Here is a 23,543-nt window from a genome sequence, read left to right as displayed (position 1 = left end):
TTCTGTGAATCTGTAACTCCATGATTCTCTCATTCTGTGACACGGTGAGTCCGTGTTTTCTGTGAGTCTGTGATTCCATGATTCTTTGATTCTGTGAATCTGTAATTCCATGATTCTGTCATTCTGTGACTGTGAATCTGTAATTCTCTGGCTCTGTAATTCTGTGAGTCTGTAACTCCATGATTCTGTGATTCTGTGAGTCTGTGATTCCATGATTTTGTGACTCTGTGACTCTGAGATTCTGTCATCCTGTGATTCACAATTCCACATTCTGCACTTCTGTGACTGTGACTCCCTGTCGCTGTGATTCCATCATTCTACAGTTCTGGGAGTCTGTAATTCCATGATTTTGTGATTCTGTGAGATTCCATTATTCCATGATTGCATCACTCTGCTCTCTGAGTCTGTGTTTCCATGATTTCGTGATACTGAGATTCTGTGATTCCATGATTCCATCGCTCTACAATTCTGGGATTCTGGGAGTCTGTGAGTCCATAATTTTGTGATTCTGACTCTGTAAGATTCTGTGATTCCATGATTCCATCACTCTGCGGTTCTGGGATTCTCTCAGTCTGTGAATCCATGATTCTGTAATTCTGTGAATCTGTAATTCCATTATTCTCTAATTCTGTGAGCCAGCGATTCCACAATTTTGTGATTCTGACTGTGGCTTTGAGATTCCATCATCCTGTGATTCCACAAACCCATCATTCTGCACTTCTGAGACTCTGTGACCCTTGACACTGTGATTCTGCAATTCCTTGATTCCCTAAATTCCATAATTCCTTGATTGATTCCTTGATTGATTCCTCGATTGATTCCTTAATTGACTCCTTGATCCGCGCGACTCTGCCTTCACCTGACACCACAACTTTCCACAAACACCATCCAACCGAGCACCCACACTGGCAGGAGGAGCGGGAGACCCCAACCCCCCTCCCCAAACCCAGGGTGACGCCCAGAACCCCCAAATCCCGAGATTTTCCCCCAAAATCCCGGGGGTTGTCCCCGGTCCCCTCTCGGCGCGGTCCCGGCGCCCCCCGGTGGATGATGGCGGAACCGCAATTCCCTTTACGGCGCTTTCGCGACAGCGCGGGGCGGCGTCGCTTTACGGCAGCGCAGCGGGCCAGGCCGCGGGATCCGCCAGGATGAAGCAGAAAAAGAAAAATGGGAAAGGTAAAAAATAAAATAAATAAACCTGAGGGGCTGGAGCGTGTCCGGGAGAGGGAATGGAGCCGGATGAGGGGGTTCAGCCTGGAGAAAAGGAGGCTCGGGGGGCTCTGCAGGGCTCCCTGACGTGAGGGGACAGCCGGGGACGACGTGAGGGGAAACGGCCTCGGGCTGTGCCGGGGGAGGGTTAAGTTGGCTAACAGGAGGTTTAAATTGGATAACAGGAGGCTTAAATTGAATGACGGGAGGAATTTTTACCCTTAAAGTGCTGTCCAGAGCGGAGCTGCGCAGGGAGGTGAAATTCCCCGGGGGAATTTCAAATCCCTGTGGATGTGGCACTTGGAGACACGGGCGGCCCTGGAATTGCTGGGAATGGTCGAGCTGTGGAGCTCTTCCCCAACCTGAACCATTCCACGGTTCCGTGACAGGAATTCCAGTTTTAAATTTCAGTTTAAACTCTCTGGACGGCCCTGAGGGGAAACGGCCTCGAGCTGTGCCGGGGGAGCTTTAAATTGTATAACAGGTGGTTTTAAATTGGATAACAGGAGGAATTTCTACCCTTAAAGTGCTGTCCAGAGCAGAGGTGCAGTCCCCATCCCCGGGGGAATTTAAAATCCCTGTGGATGTGGCATTTGGGGACACGGGTGGCTCTGGAATTGCTGGGAATTGTTGAACCCCGTACTCTTTTCCAGCCTGAACTATTCCACGGTTCCGTGGCAGGAATTTCAATTTTAAATTTCAATTTAAAATCCCTGTGGATGTGGCATTTGGGGACACGGGTAGCTTTGGAATTGCTGGGAGTGTTTGAACTCTGTACTCTCTTCCATCCTGAACTATTCCATGGTTCGGTGACAGGAATTTCAATTTTAAATTTCAGTTTAAACTCTCTGGACGGCCCTGAGGGGAAACGGCCTCGAGCTGTGCCGGGGGAGCTTTAAATTGTATAGCAGGTGGTTTTAGATTGTATAACAGGTGGTTTTAAATTGGATAACAGGAGGAATTTCTACCCTTAAAGTGCTGTCCAGAGCAGAGGTGCAGTCCCCATCCCGGGGGAATTTAAAATCCCTGTGGATGTGGCATTTGGGGACACGGGTGGCTCTGGAATTGCTGGGAGTGTTTGAACTCCGTACTCTTTTCCAACCTGAACTATTCCACGGTTCCGTGGCAGGAATTTCAATTTTAAATTTCAATTTTAAATCCCCGTGGATGTGGCACTTGGGGACATTTGGTGGCCCTGGAATTGCTGGGAATTGTTGAACTCCTTACTCTTTTCCAGCCTGAACTATTCCACGGTTCCGTGGCAGGAATTTCAATTTTAAATTTCAATTTTAAATCCCCGTGGATGTGGCACTTGGGGACATTTGGTGGCCCTGGAATTGCTGGGAATTGTTGGGAATTGTTGAACTCTGGAGCTCTTTTCCATCCTGAACCATTCCACGGTTCTGTGACAGGAATGTGAAAAATGCATGTATTTTATGATTGGCTTTTTGCAAATATTCAAATTAATATTAGATATGTTGTGTTAGAAAGTAATGCTGGATTCATTCTCTTAAGTAGCATGGTAAATAGAATTTTAGGTTATAAAAAATGTTAAAATAGAAACTGTGCCATGTAGCATACTTTTGTTAAAGAAAGGACTTGCAGCAAGATAGCAGCCACAGGACACCTGAATCTTTCAGAGATAAAGAATTTATTGCCCTCTTATCAGAAGAAATGAACTTCTTCTGTCAGGACTCAGAGGAAGAAGCTGAGGATGAGCAGACAGAATCCTGTGTTTGAATGGAATTTGTGCATCATGGATGAGGTGTATGAATATGCAACAGGCTGTTGTTTTTAAGGGTTAATCCTTTGTTAATGTGTGTCCTTTTTCGGGCTTATTTTGCCCAGAAAAAGTTACCCAGACATCCTTAACTCTTTCTTTTATTGTCTCATATTGTCCTAATTCAAATTGTCCAAATTATTATTACTCTAATTGCAATATTATTATTACTCTGATTGTATTAATACTATTATTATTCTGATTGTATTAATATTATTATTACTCTGATTGTACTAATATTATTTTTACTCTAATTGTATTCCTATTTTAATAACCATTTGATCACTATGAAACTTTTAAAATTTTAAAACCAAACGATCGGCGTTTTTCACAGCAATTTCAAGCTGGGTTATGGCAAGCAAGAAAATCTCTAATTTTTCTCTGTTTTTGCCCCTTTTTTCACAGGAATTTCAGGCTGGGTTATGGCAAGCAGGAAAATCTCTAATTTTTCTCTGTTTTTTCTCATTTTTTCCCCCATTTGTGGCACAGGGCAGCAGAGCCAGGCCGAGCTGATGGTGATGGCCATTGGGGACATCATAAAGCAGCTGCTGGAGGCTCACGAGCAGGGCAGGGACGTGGATGTCAACAAGTGAGTGAGGAACATCCTCAGCTCTCATTTTCACACATTTTTCTGGCATAAAATCCCCCAAAAATGGGAAATTCTGGGCTGTGAGTGAGGAACATCCTCAGCTCTCATTTCACTCATTTTTCTGTGAAAAACCCCCAAAAATGGGAAATTCTGGGCTGGGAGTGAGGAACATCCTCAGCTCTCATTTCACTCCTTTTTCTGATCAAAAACCCCCAAAAATGGGAAATTCTGGGCTGGGAGTGAGGAACATCCTCAGCTCTCATTTCACTCCTTTTTCTGTGAAAAACCCCCCAAAAATGGGAAATTCTGGGCTGGGAGTGAGGAACATCCTCAGCTCTCATTTCACTCCTTTTTGTGTGAAAAAACCCCCAAAAATGGGAAATTCTGGGCTGGGAGTGAGGAACATCCTCAGCTCTCATTTCACTCCTTTTTCTGTGAAAAACCCCCCAAAAATGGGAAATTCTGGGCTGGGAGTGAGGAACATCCTCAGCTCTCATTTCACTCCTTTTTGTGTGAAAAACCCCCCAAAAATGGGAAATTCTGGGCTGGGAGTGAGGAACATCCTCAGCTCTCATTTCACTCCTTTTTCTGTGGAAAAAACCCCCAAAAATGGGAAATTCTGGGCTGGGAGTGAGGAACATCCTCAGCTCTCATTTCACTCCTTTTTCTCTGAAAAACCCCCCAAAAATGGGAAATTCTGGGCTGGGAGTGAGGACCATCCTCAGCTCTCATTTCACTCCTTTTTCTGGGAAAAAAACCCCCAAAATGGGAAATTCTGGGCTGTGAGTGAGGAACACCCTCAGCTCTCATTTCACTCCTTTTTCTGATCAAAAACCCCCAAAAATGGGAAATTCTGGGCTGGGAGTGAGGAACATCCTCAGCTCTCATTTCACTCCTTTTTCTGGGAAAAACCCCCCAAAAATGGGAAATTCTGGGCTGGGAGTGAGGAACATCCTCAGCTCTCATTTCACTCCTTTTTCTGGGAAAAATCCCCCAAAAATGGGAAATTCTGGGCTGGGAGTGAGGAACATCCTCAGCTCTCATTTCACTCCTTTTTGTGTGAAAAACCCCCCAAAAATGGGAAATTCTGGGCTGGGAGTGAGGAACATCCTCAGCTCTCATTTCACTCCTTTTTCTGTGAAAAACCCCCCAAAAATGGGAAATTCTGGGCTGGGAGTGAGGAACATCCTCAGCTCTCATTTCACTCCTTTTTGTGTGAAAAACCCCCAAAAATGGGAAATTCTGGGCTATGAGTGAGGAACATCCTCAGCTCTCATTTCACTCCTTTTTGTGTGAAAAACCCCCCAAAAATGGGAAATTCTGGGCTGTGAGTGAGGAACATCCTCAGCTCTCATTTCACTCCTTTTTCTGATCAAAAACCCCCAAAAAATGGGAAATTCTGGGCTGGGAGTGAGGAACATCCTCAGCTCTCATTTCACTCCTTTTTCTGGGAAAAACCCCCCAAAAATGGGAAATTCTGGGCTGGGAGTGAGGAACATCCTCAGCTCTCATTTCACTCCTTTTTCTCTGAAAAACCCCCCAAAAATGGGAAATTCTGGGCTGTGAGTGAGGAACATCCTCAGCTCTCATTTCACTCCTTTTTCTGTGAAAAAAAACACCAAAAATGGGAAATTCTGGGGTGTGAGTGAGGAACATCCTCAGCTCTCATTTTCACACATTTTCTGTGAAAAACCCCCCAAAAATGGGAAATTCTGGGCTGGGAGTGAGGAACATCCTCAGCTCTCATTTCACTCCTTTTTCTGTGAAAAACCCCCCAAAAATGGGAAATTCTGGGCTGGGAGTGAGGAACATCCTCAGCTCTCATTTCACTCCTTTTTCTGTGAAAAAAACCCCAAAAATGGGAAATTCTGGGCTGTGAGTGAGGAACATCCTCAGCTCTCATTTCACTCCTTTTTGTGATCAAAAACCCCCAAAAATGGGAAATTCTGGGCTGGGAGTGAGGAACATCCTCAGCTCTCATTTCACTCCTTTTTGTGTGAAAAATCCCCCCAAAATGGGAAATTCTGGGCTGGGAGTGAGGAACATCCTCAGCTCTCATTTCACTCCTTTTTCTGTGAAAAACCCCCCAAAAATGGGAAATTCTGGGCTGGGAGTGAGGAACATCCTCAGCTCTCATTTCACTCCTTTTTGTGTGAAAAACCCCCCAAAAATGGGAAATTCTGGGCTGTGGGTGAGGAACATCCTCAGCTCTCATTTCACTCCTTTTTCTGTGAAAAACCCCCCAAAAATGGGAAATTCTGGGCTGGGAGTGAGGAACATCCTCAGCTCTCATTTCACTCCTTTTTCTGATAAAAACCCCCCAAAAATGGGAAATTCTGGGCTGGGAGTGAGGAACATCCTCAGCTCTCATTTCACTCCTTTTTCTGTGAAAAAACCCCCCAAAAATGGGAAATTCTGGGCTGGGAGTGAGGAACATCCTCAGCTCTCATTTCACTCCTTTTTCTGGGAAAAACCCCCCAAAAATGGGAAATTCTGGGCTGGGAGTGAGGAACATCCTCAGCTCTCATTTCACTCCTTTTTCTGTGAAAAACCCCCCAAAAATGGGAAATTCTGGGCTGGGAGTGAGGAACATCCTCAGCTCTCATTTCACTCCTTTTTCTGTGAAAAACCCCCCAAAAATGGGAAATTCTGGGCTGGGAGTGAGGAACATCCTCAGCTCTCATTTCACTCCTTTTTCTGTGAAAAACCCCCCAAAAATGGGAAATTCTGGGCTGGGAGTGAGGAACATCCTCAGCTCTCATTTCACTCCTTTTTCTGGGAAAAAACCTCCCAAAAATGGGAAATTCTGGGCTGGGAGTGAGGAACATCCTCAGCTCTCATTTCACTCCTTTTTCTGGGAAAAACCCCCCAAAAATGGGAAATTCTGGGCTGGGAGTGAGGAACATCCTCAGCTCTCATTTCACTCCTTTTTCTGTGTAAAATCCCCCAAAAATGGGAAATTCTGGGCTGGGAGTGAGGAACATCCTCAGCTCTCATTTCACTCCTTTTTCTGTGAAAAACCCCCCAAAAATGGGAAATTCTGGGCTGTGAGTGAGGAACATCCTCAGCTCTCATTTCACTCCTTTTTCTGTGAAAAACCCCCCAAAAATGGGAAATTCTGGGCTGGGAGTGAGGAACATCCTCAGCTCTCATTTCACTCCTTTTTCTGTGAAAAACCTCCAAAAATGGGAAATTCTGGGCTGGGAGTGAGGAACATCCTCAGCTCTCATTTCCACACATTTTCTGTGAAAAACCCCCCAAAAATGGGAAATTCTGGGCTGGGAGTGAGGAACATCCTCAGCTCTCATTTTCACACATTTTCTGATAAAAACCCCCCAAAAATGGGAAATTCTGGGCTGGGAGTGAGGAACATCCTCAGCTCTCATTTCACTCCTTTTTCTGTGAAAAACCCCCCAAAAATGGGAAATTCTGGGCTGGGAGTGAGGAACATCCTCAGCTCTCATTTCACTCCTTTTTCTGTGAAAACCCCCCCAAAAATGGGAAATTCTGGGCTGGGAGTGAGGAACATCCTCAGCTCTCATTTCACTCCTTTTTCTGTGAAAAACCCAGCAAAAATGGGAAATTCTGGGCTGGGAGTGAGGAACATCCTCAGCTCTCATTTCACTCCTTTTTCTGTGAAAAACCCCCAAAAATGGGAAATTCTGGGCTGGGAGTGAGGAACATCCTCAGCTCTCATTTCACTCCTTTTTCTGTGAAAAACCCCCCAAAAATGGGAAATTCTGGGCTGGGAGTGAGGAACATCCTCAGCTCTCATTTTCACACATTTTCTGTGAAAAACCCCCCAAAAATGGGAAATTCTGGGCTGGGAGTGAGGAACATCCTCAGCTCTCATTTCACTCCTTTTTCTGTGAAAAACCCCCCAAAAATGGGAAATTCTGGGCTGGGAGTGAGGAACATCCTCAGCTCTCATTTCACTCCTTTTTCTGGGAAAAAACCCCCCAAAAATGGGAAATTCTGGGCTGGGAGTGAGGAACATCCTCAGCTCTCATTTCACTCCTTTTTGTGGTGAAAAACCCCCCAAAAATGGGAAATTCTGGGCTGGGAGTGAGGAACATCCTCAGCTCTCATTTCACTCCTTTTTCTGTGAAAAAAGCACCAAAAATGGGAAATTCTGGGCTGGGAGTGAGGAACATCCTCAGCTCTCATTTCACTCCTTTTTCTGGGAAAAACCCCCCAAAAATGGGAAATTCTGGGCTGGGAGTGAGGAACATCCTCAGCTCTCATTTCACTCCTTTTTCTGGGAAAAACCCCCCAAAAATGGGAAATTCTGGGCTGGGAGTGAGGAACATCCTCAGCTCTCATTCCACTCCTTTTTCTGTGAAAAACCCCCCAAAAATGGGAAATTCTGGGCTGGGAGTGAGGAACATCCTCAGCTCTCATTTCACTCCTTTTTGTGTGAAAAATCCCCCAAAAATGGGAAATTCTGGGCTGGGAGTGAGGAACATCCTCAGCTCTCATTTCACTCCTTTTTCTGGGAAAAACCCCCCAAAAATGGGAAATTCTGGGCTGGGAGTGAGGAACATCCTCAGCTCTCATTCCACTCCTTTTTCTGTGAAAAACCCCCCAAAAATGGGAAATTCTGGGCTGATCCCTGCAGGCTCTCAAATGGGAGAGATTTTTTTAAAAACTCCACAAAACTCTCATTTCTTTTTTATTTTTCCCTTTTTTCCCCCATCCCTCACTAATCCCAAATCCATCAGGAAAAGGAGACATTAATAAGAAATAATAATAAATCAGATTTTTTTAGCAATGTGTTACACCTAAATTCATTTTTAGAAATTTCTTTGTTCTTCAGATTTCTGGATAAAAATCCTGAATTTGTTATTTGAATAAATTCCTTTTTTCCTTCTTTATCTGGAGCAAGAAATCTTGAATTCGTTGTTTACAGGGATATTTTCTTTATTTATTTATGTGGAGTAAGAAAACCTGATTTTTTTGTTTATAAGAATTTTTTTCTCCTTTATTTATGTGGGGTAAAAAAGGCTGAATTTGTTGTTTATAGAAATTTCTTCCTCTTTTATTAATGTGGAGTTATAAAACCTGAATTTATTCTTTATAGAAATTCCTTTTTCCTTTATTTATCTAGAGTAAGAAATCCTGAATTTTTTGTTTCTAGAAATTTCCTCCTCCTTTATTTATTTATGTGGAATAAGAATTCCTGATTTTGATGTTTACAGGAATTTTTTCTTTATTTATGTGCAGGAAGAAAACCTGAATTTATTCTTTATAGAAATTTCTTTTTCCTTTACTTTTTTTGAGTAATAAAACCTGAATTTGTTCTTTATAGAAATTCCTTCTTCCTTTATTTAAGTGGAGTAAGAAAATCTGAATTTTTCACTTACAGAAACTTTTTCCTTCTTTATTTATGTGAAGTAAAAAACCCTGAATTTATTCTTTATAGAAATTCCTTCTTCCTTTATTTATTTGGAGTAATAAAAGCTGAATTTGACATTTATAGAAATTTCTCCCTCCTTTATTTATTTGAAGTAAGAAAACCTGAATTTATTTTTTACAGAAATTCCTTTCTCCTTTATTTATGTGGAGTAAGAAATCCTGAATTTATTTTTTACAGAAATTCCTTTCTCCTTTATTTATGTGGAGTAAAAAATCCTGAATTTTTGTTTACAGAAATTTCTTTCTCCATTTATGTGGAGTAAGAAATCCTGAATTTGTTACTTAGAAAAACTTTTTCCTTCTTTATTTACGTGGACAAAATCCCCTGAATTTGTTCTTTATAGAAATTCCTTTTTCTTTTATTTCTGTAGAGCAAGAAAATCTGAATTTCCCCACTTTATTGCCATAATTATAAATTTATTCCTTTAAATTCCTGCCAGGAATTCCCTTGGAGGTGAACTCAGCTCCAGGCTGGGTGTAGGCTTCAATTAATCCCATTAATTAATTAATTAAACATCAAGCAGGAATTATCCCTGAAAATGACCCAGCAGGAGCCTGGAAAAAAAAAAAAACAGGAAAAAAAAAATCCAAATTTAGGGGAAAAACCACAGAAAATAAAAAATCACTGACACAGAAAATAAAAAATCACTGACACAGAAAATAAAAAATCACTGAGAGCTGTGAATTGAATTTTGGTGTTTGCTCACTCACTGCTTGTGTTTAATTCTCTGCCTGGATCTCTGTGGCAAATATGGAAACCAGGGCAGATTTTGGTGATTTTTGGATGATTTTTGGATGAATTTTGGGTGTTTTTTGGGTGATTTTAGTATTTTTTAGTGATTTTTTGTGGCTTTGTTTGCAGCTGACGCCCAAACCTTCAGGCCCAGCTCTGAGTTGAATTTTGGTGTTTGCTCACTCACTACTTGTGTTTAATTCTCTGCCTGCATCTGTGTGGCACAGATGGAAACCAGGGCAGATTTTGGTTGATTTTTGGATGATTTTTGGTAAATTTTGGGTGTTTTTTGGGTGATTTTACTATTTTTTGGTGATTTTTTTGTGGCTTTGTTTGCAGCTGAAGCCCAAAATTTCATGCCCAGCTCTGAGTTAATTTTTGGTATTTTCACAAACAGAGCAGGATCTCTGTGGCACAGATGGAAACCAGGGCAGATTTTGGTTGATTTTTGGTGAATTTTGGATGTTTTTTGGGTGATTTTAGTATTTTTTGGTGATTTTTTCTGGCTTTGTTTGCATCTGAAGCCCAAACCTTCAGGCCCAGCAGTGAATTAATTTTTGGTGTTTTCACAAACAGAGCAGGATCTCTGTGGCACAGATGGAAACCAGGGCAGATTTTGGTTGATTTTTGGTTGATTTTTGGTGAATTTTGGGTGAATTTTGGGTGTTTTTTGGGTGATTTTAGTATTTTTTGGTGATTTTTTGTGGCTTTGGTTGCAGCTGAAGCCCAAACCTTCAGGCCCAGGTCTGAGTTGAATTTTGGTGTTTGCTCACTCACTGCTTGTGTTTAATTCTCTGCCTGGATCTCTGTGGCAAATATGGAAAACAGGGCAGATTTTGGAGATTTTTGGATGATTTTTGGTGGAATTTTGGGTGATTTTTGGTGAATTTTGGGCGTTTTTGAGTGATTTTGGGTGGTTTTGGTTGCAGCTGAAGCCCAAACCTTCAGGCCCAGCTGGGAGTTGAATTTTGGTGTTTGCTCACTCACTGGTTGTGTTTAATTCTCTGCCTGGATCTGTGTGGCACAGATGGAAACCAGGGCAGATTTTGGTGATTTTTGGGTGATTTTTGGTGAATTTTGGGTGTTTTTGGGTGATTTTGGGTGGTTCTGGTTGCAGCTGAAGCCCAAACCCTCAGCCAGGTGAGGGAAGCTGGGATTGGATTTTTGGTGTTTGCCCACACCTGCAGCTGGGTGTGTTTAATTCTCTGGGGCAAAGATGGAAAAGAGGCAGATTGTGGAGACTTTTGGGTGATTTTTGGGTGATTTTTGGTGAATTTTGGGTGTTTTTGAGTGATTTTGGGTTGTTTTGTTTGCAGCTGAAGCCCAAAACTTCAGGCCCAGCTGTGAATTGAATTTTGGTCTTTGCTCACTCACTGGTTGTGTTTAATTCTCTGCCTGGATCTCTGTGGCACAGATGGAAACCAGGGCAGATTTTGGTTGATTTTTGGGTGATTTTTGGTGAATTTTGGGTGTTTTTTGGGTGATTTTAGTATTTTTTGGTGATTTTTTCTGGCTTTGTTTGCAGCTGAAGCCCAAACCTTCAGGCCCAGCTCTGAGTTAATTAAATAAAATAATATAATAATAAAATAATAAAATAATAATAAATAAAAAACAGAGCAGGATTTCTGTGGCACAGGTGGAAAGCAGCTCCCATTTTGCAGATTTTGCTGATTTTTGCCAATTTTGGGTGTTTTATTTGCAGGTTGAAGACCAGAACCTCAGCCAGGTACGGGCTGGCGGCGCAGCCGCGCCTCGTGGACATCATGGCGGCCGTGCCCGCGCCCTTCCGGAAGCTTCTGCTGCCCAAGCTCAAGGCCAAGCCCGTCAGGACGGCCAGTGGGGTGAGGCTGAAGGGCTGGCTCTCCTTCCTCCTCATCCTCCCTGATCCCGGACAAAAATTGGGGTTAAATCACCCAAAATTTGGGTTAAATCTCACCCAAAATTGGGGTTAAATTCCCCAAAATTTGGCTTAAATCCCACCGAAAATTTGCATTTAATCCCACCAAAATTGGTTTTAATCCCACCCAAAATTTGCGTTTAATCCCACACAAAATTTGGGTTAAATCCCACCCAAAATTTGGGTTTAATCCCACCCAAAATTTGGGTTAAATCCCACCCAAAATTTGGCTTAAATTCCCCAAAATTTAACTTAAATCCTTGCCAAAATGTGCGTTTAATCCCACCAAAATTTGGGTTAAATCCACCAAATTTGGGGTTAAATGTCACCCTAAATTTGGGTTAAATCCCACCAAAATTTGGCTTAAATCCCACCCAAAATTTGGCTTAAATCCCACCCAAAATTTGGCTTAAATTCCCCAAAATTTGAATTAAATCCCACCCAAAATCTGGGTTTGATCCCACCCAAAAATTGGGTTTGATAACACCCAAAATTTGGGTTTAATCCCACCCAAAATTTGGGTTAAATCCCACACAAAATTGGGGTTAAATCCACCAAAATCTGGGTTTGATCCCACCAAAATTTGGGTTTAATCCCACCCAGAATTTGGGTTAAATCTCACCCAAAATTGGGGTTAAATTCCCCAAAATTTGAATTAAATCCCACCCAAAATCTGGGTTTGATCCCACCCAAAAATTGGGGTTGAATCCCACCCAAATTTGGGGTTAAATCCCACTCAAAATTTGACTTAAATCCCACCCAAAATTTGGCTTAAATCCCCCAAAATTTGGGTTTCACCCATCCCAAAATTTGGGTTAAGTCCCACCCGAAATTGGGGTTAAATCCCACTCAGAATTAGAATAAAATCCCACCCAAAATTTGGGTTTAATCCCTCCCAAAAATTGGTTTAAATCCCACCCAGAATTTGGCTTAAATCCCACCCAAAATTTGGCTTAAATCCCACCCAAAATATGGGTTTAATCCCACAAAAAAATTGGGTTTAATCCCACCAAAATCTGGTTTTAATCCCACCCAAATTTGGGTTAAATCCCACCCAAAATTTGGGTAAAATCCCACCAAGATTTGGGTTTAATCCCACCCAAAATTTGTCTTAAATCCCACCCAAAATTTGGGTTACGTCCCACCCAAAACTTGGGTTTAATCCCACCCAAATTTGGGTAAAATCCCACACAAAATTTGGGTTTCATCCCACTCAAAATTTGAGCAAAATGTCACGCAAGATCTGGGTTAAATCCCACCAAAATTTGGGTTAAATCCCACCAAAATTTGGCTTAAATTCCCCAAAATTTGGGTTAAATCACACCCAAAATTTGGGTTAAATCCCACCCAAAATCGGGGTTAAATCCCACTCAAAATATGGGTTTAATCCCACTCAAAATTTGGTTTAAATCCCACCCAAAATTTGGGTTTGATCCCACCTAAAATTTGCGTTTAATCCCACTAAAATTTTAGTTAAATCCCACCCAAAATTGGGGTTAATCCCACCCAAAATCGGGGTTAAATTCCCCAAAATTTGAATTAAATCCCACCCAAAATCTGGGTTTGATCCCACCCAAAAATTGGGTTTGATAACACCCAAAATTTGGGCTTAATCCCACACAGAATTTGGGTCAAATCCCACTCAAAATTAGAGTAAAATACCACCCAAAATCTGGGTTTAATCCTACCCAAAATTTGGTTTAAATCCCACCCAAAGTTTGGGTTTGATCCCACCCAAAATTTGGGTTTGATCCCACCCAAAATTGTGGTTAAATCCACCAAAATCTGGGTTTGATCCCACCAAAATTTGGGGTTAATCCCACCAAAATTTGGCTTAAATTCCCCAAAATTTGAATTAAATCCCACCCAAAATCTGGGTTTGATCCCACCCAAAAATTGGGTTTGATAACACCCAAAATTTGGGTTTAATCCCACACAGAATTTGGGTCAAATCCCACTCAAAATTAGAGTAAAATACCACCCAAAATTTCGGTTAAATCCCACCCGAAATTTGGGTTAAATCCTGCCCAAAACTTGGGTAAAATCCCCCAAAATTTGGGTTAAATCCCACTCAATATTTGGGTTAAATCCCCCAAGATTTGGGTTAAATCCCACTCAAAATTTGCCTTAAATCCCACCAAAAATTGGGTTAAATCCCACCCAAAATTTGGGTCAAATCCCACTCAAAATTAGAGTAAAATACCACCCAAAACTTGGGTTAAATCCCACCCAAAATTTGGGTTAAATCCCACCCAAAATTTGGGTTAAATCCCACCCAAAAATTGGGGTTAAATCCCACCAAGATTTGTGTTTAACCCCACCAAAATTGGGGTTAAATCCCACCTGAAATCTGGGTGTAATCCCACCAAAAATTGGGTTAAATCCCTGCCAAAATGTGGGTTTAATCCCACTCAAAATTAGAGTAAAATCCCACCCAAAATTTGGGTTAAATCCCACCCAAAATCGGGGTTAAATCCCACTCAAAATATGGGTTTAATCCCACTCAAAATTTGGCTTAAATCCCACCCAAAATTTGGGTTAAGTCCCACCCAAAATTGGGGTTAAATCCCACTCAAAATTAGAGTAAAATCCCACCCAAAATTTGGGTTAAATCCCACCCAAAATTTGGGTTAAGTCCCACCCAAAATTGGGGTTAAATCCCACTCAAAATTAGAGTAAAATCCCACCCAAAATTTGGGTTAAGTCCCACCCAAAATTTGGGTTTGATCCCACCCAAATTTGGGTTAAATCCCACTCAAAATTAGAGTAAAATACCACCCAAAATTTGGGTTTCATCCCGCCCAAAATGTGGGTTAAATCCCACCCAGAATTTGGGTTAAATCACACCCAAAATTTGAGTTAAATCCCACCCAAAATTTGAGTTAAATCCCACCCAAAATACGAGTTTAATGCCACCCAAAATTTGGGTTTAATCCCACCCAAAATTGTGGTTAAATCCACCAAAATCTGGGTTTGATCCCACCAAAATTTGGGTTAAATCCCACCCAAAATTTGGCTTAAATTCCCCAAAATTTGCCTTAAATCCCACCAAAAATTGGGTTAAATCCCACCCAAAATATGGGTTTGATACCATCGAAAATTTAGGTTAAATCCCACCCAAAACTTGGCCTAAATCCCACCCAAAATCTGGGTTTGATCCCACCCAAAATTTGGGTCAAATCCCACTCAAAATTAGAGTAAAATACCACCCAAAACTTGGGTTAAATCCCACCCAAAATTTGGGTTAAATCCTGCCCAAAACTTGGGTAAAATCCCCCAAAATTTGGGTTAAATCCCACTCAATATTTGGGTTAAATCCCACTCAAAATTTGAGTAAAATCTCACCCAAGATCTGGGTTAAATCCCACCCAAAATCTGGGTTTAATCCCACCCAAAGTTGGGGTTAAATCCCACTCAAAATTTGGGTTAAATCACACCCAAAATTTGAGTTAAATCCCATCAAAATTTGAGTTAAATCCCACCCAAAATACGAGTTAAATGCCACCCAAAATTTGGGTTTAATCCCACCCAAAATTGTGGTTAAATCCACCAAAATCTGGGTTTGATCCCACCAAAATTTGGGTTAAATCCCACCCAAAATTTGGCTTAAATTCCCCAAAATTTGACTTAAATCCCTGCCAAAATTTGGGTTTCATCCCACCCAAAATTTGCCTTAAATCCCACCAAAAATTGGGTTAAATCCCACCCAAAATTTGGGTCAAATCCCACTCAAAATTAGAGTAAAATACCACCCAAAACTTGGGTTAAATCCCACCCAAAATTGGGGTTAAATCCCACCAAAAATTGGGGTTTAATCCCACCCAAAATTTGGCTTAAATCCCACCCAAAATTTGGGTTAAGTCCCACCCAAAATTGGGGTTAAATTCCACTAAAATTGGGTTAAATCCCACCCAAAATTTGGCTTAAATCCCCCAAAATTTGGGTTTAATCCCACCCAAAATCTGGGTTTGATCCCACCCAAAATTTCATTTAAATCCCACCCAAAATTTCATTTAAATCCCACCCAAAATTTGGGTTAAATCCCATTGAAATTTGAGTTAAATCCCATCCAAAATTTGGGTTAAATCCTATTGAAATTTGAGTTAAATCCCACCCAAAATTTGGGTTTCATCCCACCAAAATTTGGGTTAAATCCCACCCAAAAAAATCCCTGGTGGTTTTGCCTTTTCAACACCAAAGGATTAAAATTTGGGGGAAAATTCCTTTTTTTTTTTGGCTTTTCCTGTTCTTGCTGCCTCCCTGGCAGTGTCCAAGGAAAACCTGGAGCCCCCAGGGATTTTTGAGGGTGCTGGGTTGGGATTTCAGCTCCTTTCCACCCAAAATATCTGAGATTTATTCCCTGAGGAAAAGGGGGTTGTGGCCGGGTCACTGTGGGCTCTTCAGCAGAGCAGGAAATTCAGTTTATTGCAAATCACCTCAATCTCCAGATCTGACCCCAGTTTACACTGAAACCATCCAATTTTTTATATCAGACCCCAATTTACACTGAAACCATCCAATTTTTTATATCTGACCCCAATTTATACTGGAACCATCTAATTTTTTATATCAGACCCCAGTTTATTCTGAAACCACCTAATTTTTTATATCAGACCAAATTTAAACTGAAACCACTCAATTCTTTATATCAGACCCAAATTTATACTCAAACCACCTCATTTTTGATATCAGATCTAATTCTTTTTATCAGGCCAAATTTATACTGAAACCACCGAATTCTTGATTTCAGACCCCAATTTATACTGAAACCACCAAATTTTTTAGATCAGACCTGATTCTTTATATCAGACCCCAGTTTGCACTGAAACCACCTAAATGTCCATATCAAACCCAAATTTACACTGAATCCACCTCATTTTTCATATCAGACCCCAATTTATACTGAAACCACCTAATATTTCATATCAAACCCTAATTTATACTGAAACCACTTAAATTTCCATATCAGACCCCAATTTATACTGAAGCCACCTGGTTTTTTTCTCAGACCCCAATTTATCCTGAAACCACTCAGTTCTTTATATCAGTCCCAAATTTGTACTGGAACCATTTAAATTTCCATAACAAACCCCAAATTATACTGAAACCCCCTAATTGTGTGTATCAGACCCAAATTTATACTGAAACCATCCAATTCTTTATATCAGGCCCCAATTTACACTGAAACCACCTAATTTTTTATCATATATTTATATATTCTTATAAATAAATAAATATAATAATATATTAATATTATATAAATATATGTGTTATATAAATATAATAAATATATATAATGATATAATTTATAAATATATATATTAAAAATGTATTTATATATTTTTATACTGAAACCACCTCATTTTTTATATCAGACCTAATTCTTTTTATCAGAGCCCAACTTTTACTGAAACCACCTGAATTTTTATATCAGACACAAATTTATACTGAAACCACAATTTTTTTATATCAGACCCAAATTTATCCTGAAACCACCTAAATTTCCATATCAGACCCCAATTTATACTGAAACCACAATTTTTTTATATCAGCCCCTAATTTAAACTGAAACCACTCAATTCCTGATATCAGACCCCAATTTATACTCAAACCTCTCAATTCTCCATATCAGACCCCAAATAATTAATTAATTCATTTATTACTTATTGATTTTACAAAACCTGAGAACATTAAACAACATTTAATTGGATTAATTAATGATTCCTATTTCTGTTTTTCTTTTCCCCTTCAAACCTTAACCCACCTCAATTTTACCCCAAAACAACCCCATGGGAACCCCCAGCACCCCCAAACTCGCAGGAATTTTTGGGATTTTGTGAATTTTTGTGTATTTTTTTTGGGATTTTGGGGTAAATTCTATAATTTCCCTTTCAGATCGCTGTGGTGGCCGTGATGTGCAAACCCACCTTAAATTAACCCCCATCAATTTTACCCCAAAACAACCCCATAGAATTCCCAGCACCCCCAAATTTGCAGGAATTTGTGGGATTTTGTGAATTTTGGGGTGAATTCCTCAATTTCCCTTTCAGATCGCTGTGGTGGCCGTGATGTGCAAACCCCACTGGTGTCCCACCCTAAATTAACCCCCATCAATTTTACCCCAAAACAACCCCAAAACAACCCCATGGGAACCCCAAACTTGCAGGAATTTTTGGGTTTTTGTGAATTTGTGTAAATTTTTGTGGATTTTGGGGTGAATTTCTGCAATTTCCCTTTCAGATCGCCGTGGTGGCCATGATGTGCAAACCCCACTGGTGTCCCACCTTAAATTAACCCCCATCAATTTTACCCCAAAACAACCCCATAGAACCCCAAAACAGCCCCATAGAACCCCAGCACCCCCAAAATTGCAGGAATTTGTGGGATTTTGTGAATTTTTTTTTGGGGTTTTTGGGGTGAATTCCTCAATTTCCCTTTCAGATCGCCGTTGTGGCCGTGATGTGCAAACCCCACTGGTGTCCCACCTTAAATTAACCCCCATCAATTTTACCCCAAAACAACCCCAAAACAACCCCATGGGAACCCCCAGCACCCCCAAACTTGCAGGAATTTTTGGGATTTTGTGAATTTTTGTGAATTTTTTTAGGATTTTGGGGTGAATTCCTCAATTTCCCTTTCAGATCGCTGTGGTGGCTGTGATGTGCAAACCCACCTTAAATTAACCCCCATCAATTTTACCCCAAAACAACCCCATGGGAACCCCCAGCACCCCCAAACTTGCAGGAATTTTTGGGATTTTGTGAATTTTGGGGTGAATTTCTCAATTTCCCTTTCAGATTGCTGTGGTGGCCGTGATGTGCAAACCCACCTTAAATTAACCCCCATCAATTTTACCCCAAAACAGCCCCATGGGAACCCCCAGCACCCCCAAACTTGCAGGAATTTTTGGGATTTTGTGAATTTTGGGGTGAATTCCTCAATTTCCCTTTCAGATCGCTGTGGTGGCCGTGATGTGCAAACCCACCTTAAATTAACCCCCATCAATTTTACCCCAAAACAACCCCATAGAACCCCCAGCACCCCCAAATTTGCAGGAATTTTTGGGATTTTGTGAATTTTGGGGTGAATTTTGTGATTTTCCTTTCAGATCACCGTGGTGGCCGTGATGTGCAAACCCCACTGGTGTCCCACCCTAAATTAACCCCCATCAATTTTACCCCAAAACAACCCCAAAACAACCCCATAGAAATTCCCAGCACCCCCAAATTTGCAGGAATTTTTGGGATTTTGTGAGTTTTTGTGTATTTTTTTTGGGATTTTGGGGTAAATTCTATAATTTCCCTTTCAGATCGCCGTGGTGGCCGTGATGTGCAAACCCCACTGGTGTCCCACCTTAAATTAACCCACATCAATTTTACCCCAAAACAGCCCCATAGAATTCCCAGCACCCCCAAACTCACAGGAATTTTTGGGATTTTGTGAATTTTTGTGAATTTTTTTGGGGTTTTTGGGGTAAATTCCTCAATTTCCCTTTCAGATCGCTGTGGTGGCCGTGATGTGCAAACCCCACTGGTGTCCCACCTTAAATTAACCCCCATCAATTTTACCCCAAAACAACCCCATGGGAACCCCCAGCACCCCCAAACTTGCAGGAATTTGTGGGATTTTGTGAATTTTTGTGAATTTTGTGAATTTTGGGGTGAATTTCTCAATTTCCCTTTCAGATGGCCGTGGTGGCTGTGATGTGCAAACCCCACTGGTGTCCCACCCTAAATTAACCCCCATCAATTTTACCCCAAAACAACCCCATAGAAATCCCCAGCACCCCCAAATTTGCAGGAATTTTTGGGATTTTGTGAATTTTTGTGAATTTTTTTTGGGATTTTGGGGTGAATTCCTCAATTTCCCTTTCAGATCGCTGTGGTGGCCGTGATGTGCAAACCCCACTGGTGTCCCACCCTAAATTAACCCCCATCAATTTTACCCCAAAACAACCCCATAGAACCCCAAAACAGCCCCAAACTCACAGGAATTTTTGGGATTTTGTGAATTTTTGTGAATTTTTTTTGTGAATTTTGGGGTGAATTTCTGCAATTTCCCTTTCAGATCGCCGTGGTGGCCGTGATGTGCAAACCCCACTGGTGTCCCACCCTAAATTTACCCCCATCAATTTTACCCCAAAACAACCCCAAAACAATTTTACCCCAAAACAGCCCCATGGGAACCCCCAGCACCCCCAAACTTGCAGGAATTTTTGGGATTTTGTGAATTTTTGTGAATTTTTTTTGGGATTTCGGGGTAAATTCCTCAATTTCCCTTTCAGATCGCCGTGGTGGCCGTGATGTGCAAACCCCACTGGTGCCCCACCTTAAATTAACCCCCATCAATTTTACCCCAAAACAACCCCAAAACAACCCCATGGGAACCCCAAACTTGCAGGAATTTTGGGGATTTTGTGAATTTTTGTGAATTTTTTTTGGGATTTTGGGGTAAATTCTATAATTTCCCTTTCAGATCGCCGTGGTGGCCGTGATGTGCAAACCCACCTTAAATTAACCCCCATCAATTTTACCCAAAACAGCCCCATAGAATTCCCAGCACCCCCAAACTCGCAGGAATTTTTGGGATTTTGTGAATTTTTGTGAATTTTTTTTGTGAATTTTGGGGTAAATTCTGCAATTTCCCTTTCAGATGGCCGTGGTGGCCGTGATGTGCAAACCCCACTGGTGTCCCACCCTAAATTAACCCCCATCAATTTTACCCCAAAACAACCCCATAGAACTCCCCAGCACCCCCAAACTCGCAGGAATTTTTGGGATTTTGTGAATTTTGGGGTGAATTTCTCAATTTCCCTTTCAGATCGCCGTGGTGGCCGTGATGTGCAAACCCCACTGGTGTCCCACCTTAAATTAACCCCCATCAATTTTACCCCAAAACAACCCAAAACAATTTTACCCCAAAACAGCCCCATGGGAACCCCCAGCAGCCCCAAACTTGCAGGAATTTGTGGGATTTTGTGAATTTTTGTGAATTTTTTTGGGGATTTTGGGGTAAATTCTGCAATTTCCCTTTCAGATCGCCGTGGTGGCCGTGATGTGCAAACCCACCCTAAATTAACCCCCATCAATTTTACCCCAAAACAACCCCATAGAATTCCCAGCACCCCCAAACTTGCAGGAATTTTTGGGATTTTGTGAATTTTTGTGAATTTTTTTTGGGATTTTGAGGTAAATTCTGCAATTTCCCTTTCAGATCGCCGTGGTGGCCGTGATGTGCAAACCCACCTTAAATTAACCCCCATCAATTTTACCCCAAAACAACCCCATAGAACCCCAAAACAGCCCCAAACTCGCAGGAATTTTTGGGATTTTGTGAATTTTGGGGTGAATTTCTGCAATTTCCCTTTCAGATTGCTGTGGTGGCCGTGATGTGCAAACCCCACTGGTGCCCCACCTTAAATTAACCCCCATCGATTTTACCCCAAAACAACCCCAAAACAACCCCATGGGAACCCCAAACTCGCAGGAATTTTTGGGATTTTGTGAATTTTTGTGAATTTTTTTTAGGATTTTGGGGTGAATTTCTGTGATTTCCCTTTCAGATCGCCGTGGTGGCCGTGATGTGCAAACCCCACTGGTGTCCCACCTTAAATTAACCCACCTCAATTTTACCCCAAAACAACCCCAAAACAGCCCCATGGGAACCCCAAACTTGCAGGAATTTTTGGGATTTTGTGAATTTTTGTGAATTTTTTTGGGGTTTTTGGGGTAAATTCTGCGATTTCCCTTTCAGATCGCTGTGGTGGCCGTGATGTGCAAACCCCACTGGTGTCCCACCCTAAATTAACCCCCCTCAATTTTACCCCAAAACAACCCCAAAACAACCCCATAGAAATTCCAGCACCCCCAAACTTGCAGGAATTTGTGGGATTTTGTGAATTTTGGGGTGAATTCCTCAATTTCCCTTTCAGATCGCTGTGGTGGCCGTGATGTGCAAACCCCACTGGTGTCCCACCTTAAATTAACCCCCATCAATTTTACCCCAAAACAACCCCAAAACAACCCCATAGAACCCCAAAACAGCCCCAAACTCACAGGAATTTTTGGGATTTTGTGAATTTTTGTGAATTTTGGGGTGAATTTCTGTGATTTCCCTTTCAGATCGCTGTGGTGGCCGTGATGTGCAAACCCCACCGGTGCCCCCACATCAACTTCACTGGGAACATCTGTGTGTGAGTGCTGGGGAAAAAATCAGAGATCTAATTGATTGATTTAATAAAATCAATTTGATTTGATAATAATTTGATTTAATAAAATCCAAATTTTATTTGTAAAAATTATCAATGGGGTGGGAATGGGGTTTTTTTATTTTCTGAGCTGTTTGGTTTTCTGGCTTCAGCCTCATTCTGAGGTTGTGGCAATGGGAAGGTGCCCTGAGCTCACACCCCAGGGAACACACAAAGAATTCAATGTTTTATTGCAATTTAATTTCAATTTCATGTTTTAATCCAATTTAATTTAAATTTCCTGTTTTAATACAACTTAATTTTAATGGTTTTTTTACAATTATACAAAACTAAAGCACATTGACAGCAGTTCTGTGCAATGACAATGGGAAGGTGCCCCCAGCTCACACCCCAGGGAACACACAGAGAATTTCATGTTTTATTCCTATTTAATTTAAATTTTATGTTTTAATACTACTTAATTTAAATTTTATTTTTTATTACAACTTAATTTAAAAGGGTTTTTTTTATAATTATACAAAACAAAATTACATTGACAGCAGTTCTGTGCAATGGCAATGGGAAGGTGCCCTCAGCTCACAGCCCAGGGAACACACAAAGAATTCCATGTTTTATTCCAATTTAATTTAAATTTCATGTTTTAATCCAATTTAATTTAAATTTCATGTTTTATTCCAATTTAATTTAAATTTTATTTTTTAATACAACTTAATTTAAAGGTTTTTTATAATTATACAAAGCAAAATTTTATTGGCAACAATTCTGTGCAATGGCAATGGGAAGGTGCCCTCAGCTCACAGCCCAGGGAACACACAGAGAATTCCATGTTTTATTTCAATTTAATTTAAATTTCATGTTTTATTCCAATTTAATTTAAATTTCATGTTTTAATCCAATTTAATTTAAATTTCCTGTTTTAATACAACTTAATTTCAAAGTTTTTTTATAATTATACAAAACAAAAGCACAGTGACAATGGGAAGGTGCCACAAGTTCACACCCCAGGGAACACACAGAGAATTCCATGTTTTATTCCAATTTAATTTAAATTCTATGTTTTATTCCAATTTAATTTCAATTTCATGTTTTATTCCAACTTAATTTAAATTTTATTTTTTATTCCAACTTAATTTAAAAGTTTTTTTGCAATGACACAAAGCCCAAGCACACTGACAGCAGTTCCATCCATTGCTTCACCTTTGATTAAAACAATTCATTAATTTTGCTAATTTTGAATCCCAAACCTGCATTGGGTTGCAAACCTTCACCCACAACGCATGGATTAATCCATTATTAACCCAAAAATCCCAATTTCTCACTGGATAAACTTTTCTCAGGGATTTATTCCAGACCAATATTTAGATTATTATTATTTGTTGTTATTTTTCCCCATTTTCCATCATTTTTGTGCTGCTTTCTCTCCTGGCCCTGCTCAGCTCTGCTCCCAGTTTTGTTTGTCCCAATCCAAAAACAAATTTGTCCCAATTTGCAGCTCCGCAAAATCTCTGATTTTATGGATTCCCAGAGGAATTCCCAGAGGAATTCCCAATCCCATGGAAGTGGCACTTGGGGACAGGGATCTGGAATTCCCTGACAGGAGGAATTGGGATTGATCCCAGATTGTTCCAGGTTGGATTTTGGGAACAATTCCTGCCCCATTCCTGAGAAATTCCAAATTTCTGTGGAAATCCCACCTGGGGACACAGATCTGGA

At 40.8% G+C, this 23,543-nt stretch overlaps 1 protein-coding gene across 5 annotated transcripts in view; it reads left to right on the top strand.

The window, feature by feature from the left end:
• Positions 1-1,023: 1,023 nt before the first annotated feature.
• ELP3 (elongator acetyltransferase complex subunit 3) overlaps positions 1,024-23,543 on the top strand; it is a 223,451-nt gene continuing 200,931 nt past the window's right edge. For all 5 annotated transcript variants that reach the window (XR_012579323.1, XM_074536443.1, XM_074536442.1 and 2 more), the window contains exons 1-4: positions 1,024-1,176; positions 3,479-3,578; positions 11,429-11,567; positions 21,745-21,815. Coding sequence is in view for 4 of the 5 variants with exons in the window: in XM_074536443.1 (XP_074392544.1) it covers positions 1,149-1,176; positions 3,479-3,578; positions 11,429-11,567; positions 21,745-21,815 (338 nt within the window). In the remaining variant the exon portion in view is untranslated. The remainder of the gene's footprint in view (positions 1,177-3,478; positions 3,579-11,428; positions 11,568-21,744; positions 21,816-23,543) is intronic.

This window comes from Zonotrichia albicollis, chromosome 3 (genome assembly GCF_047830755.1).
Source record: "Zonotrichia albicollis isolate bZonAlb1 chromosome 3, bZonAlb1.hap1, whole genome shotgun sequence".
Lineage (NCBI taxonomy): Eukaryota > Metazoa > Chordata > Aves > Passeriformes > Passerellidae > Zonotrichia > Zonotrichia albicollis.
The sequence above is the reverse complement of the archived record's forward strand: the minus strand, read 5'-3'. Positions and strand labels throughout refer to the sequence as shown.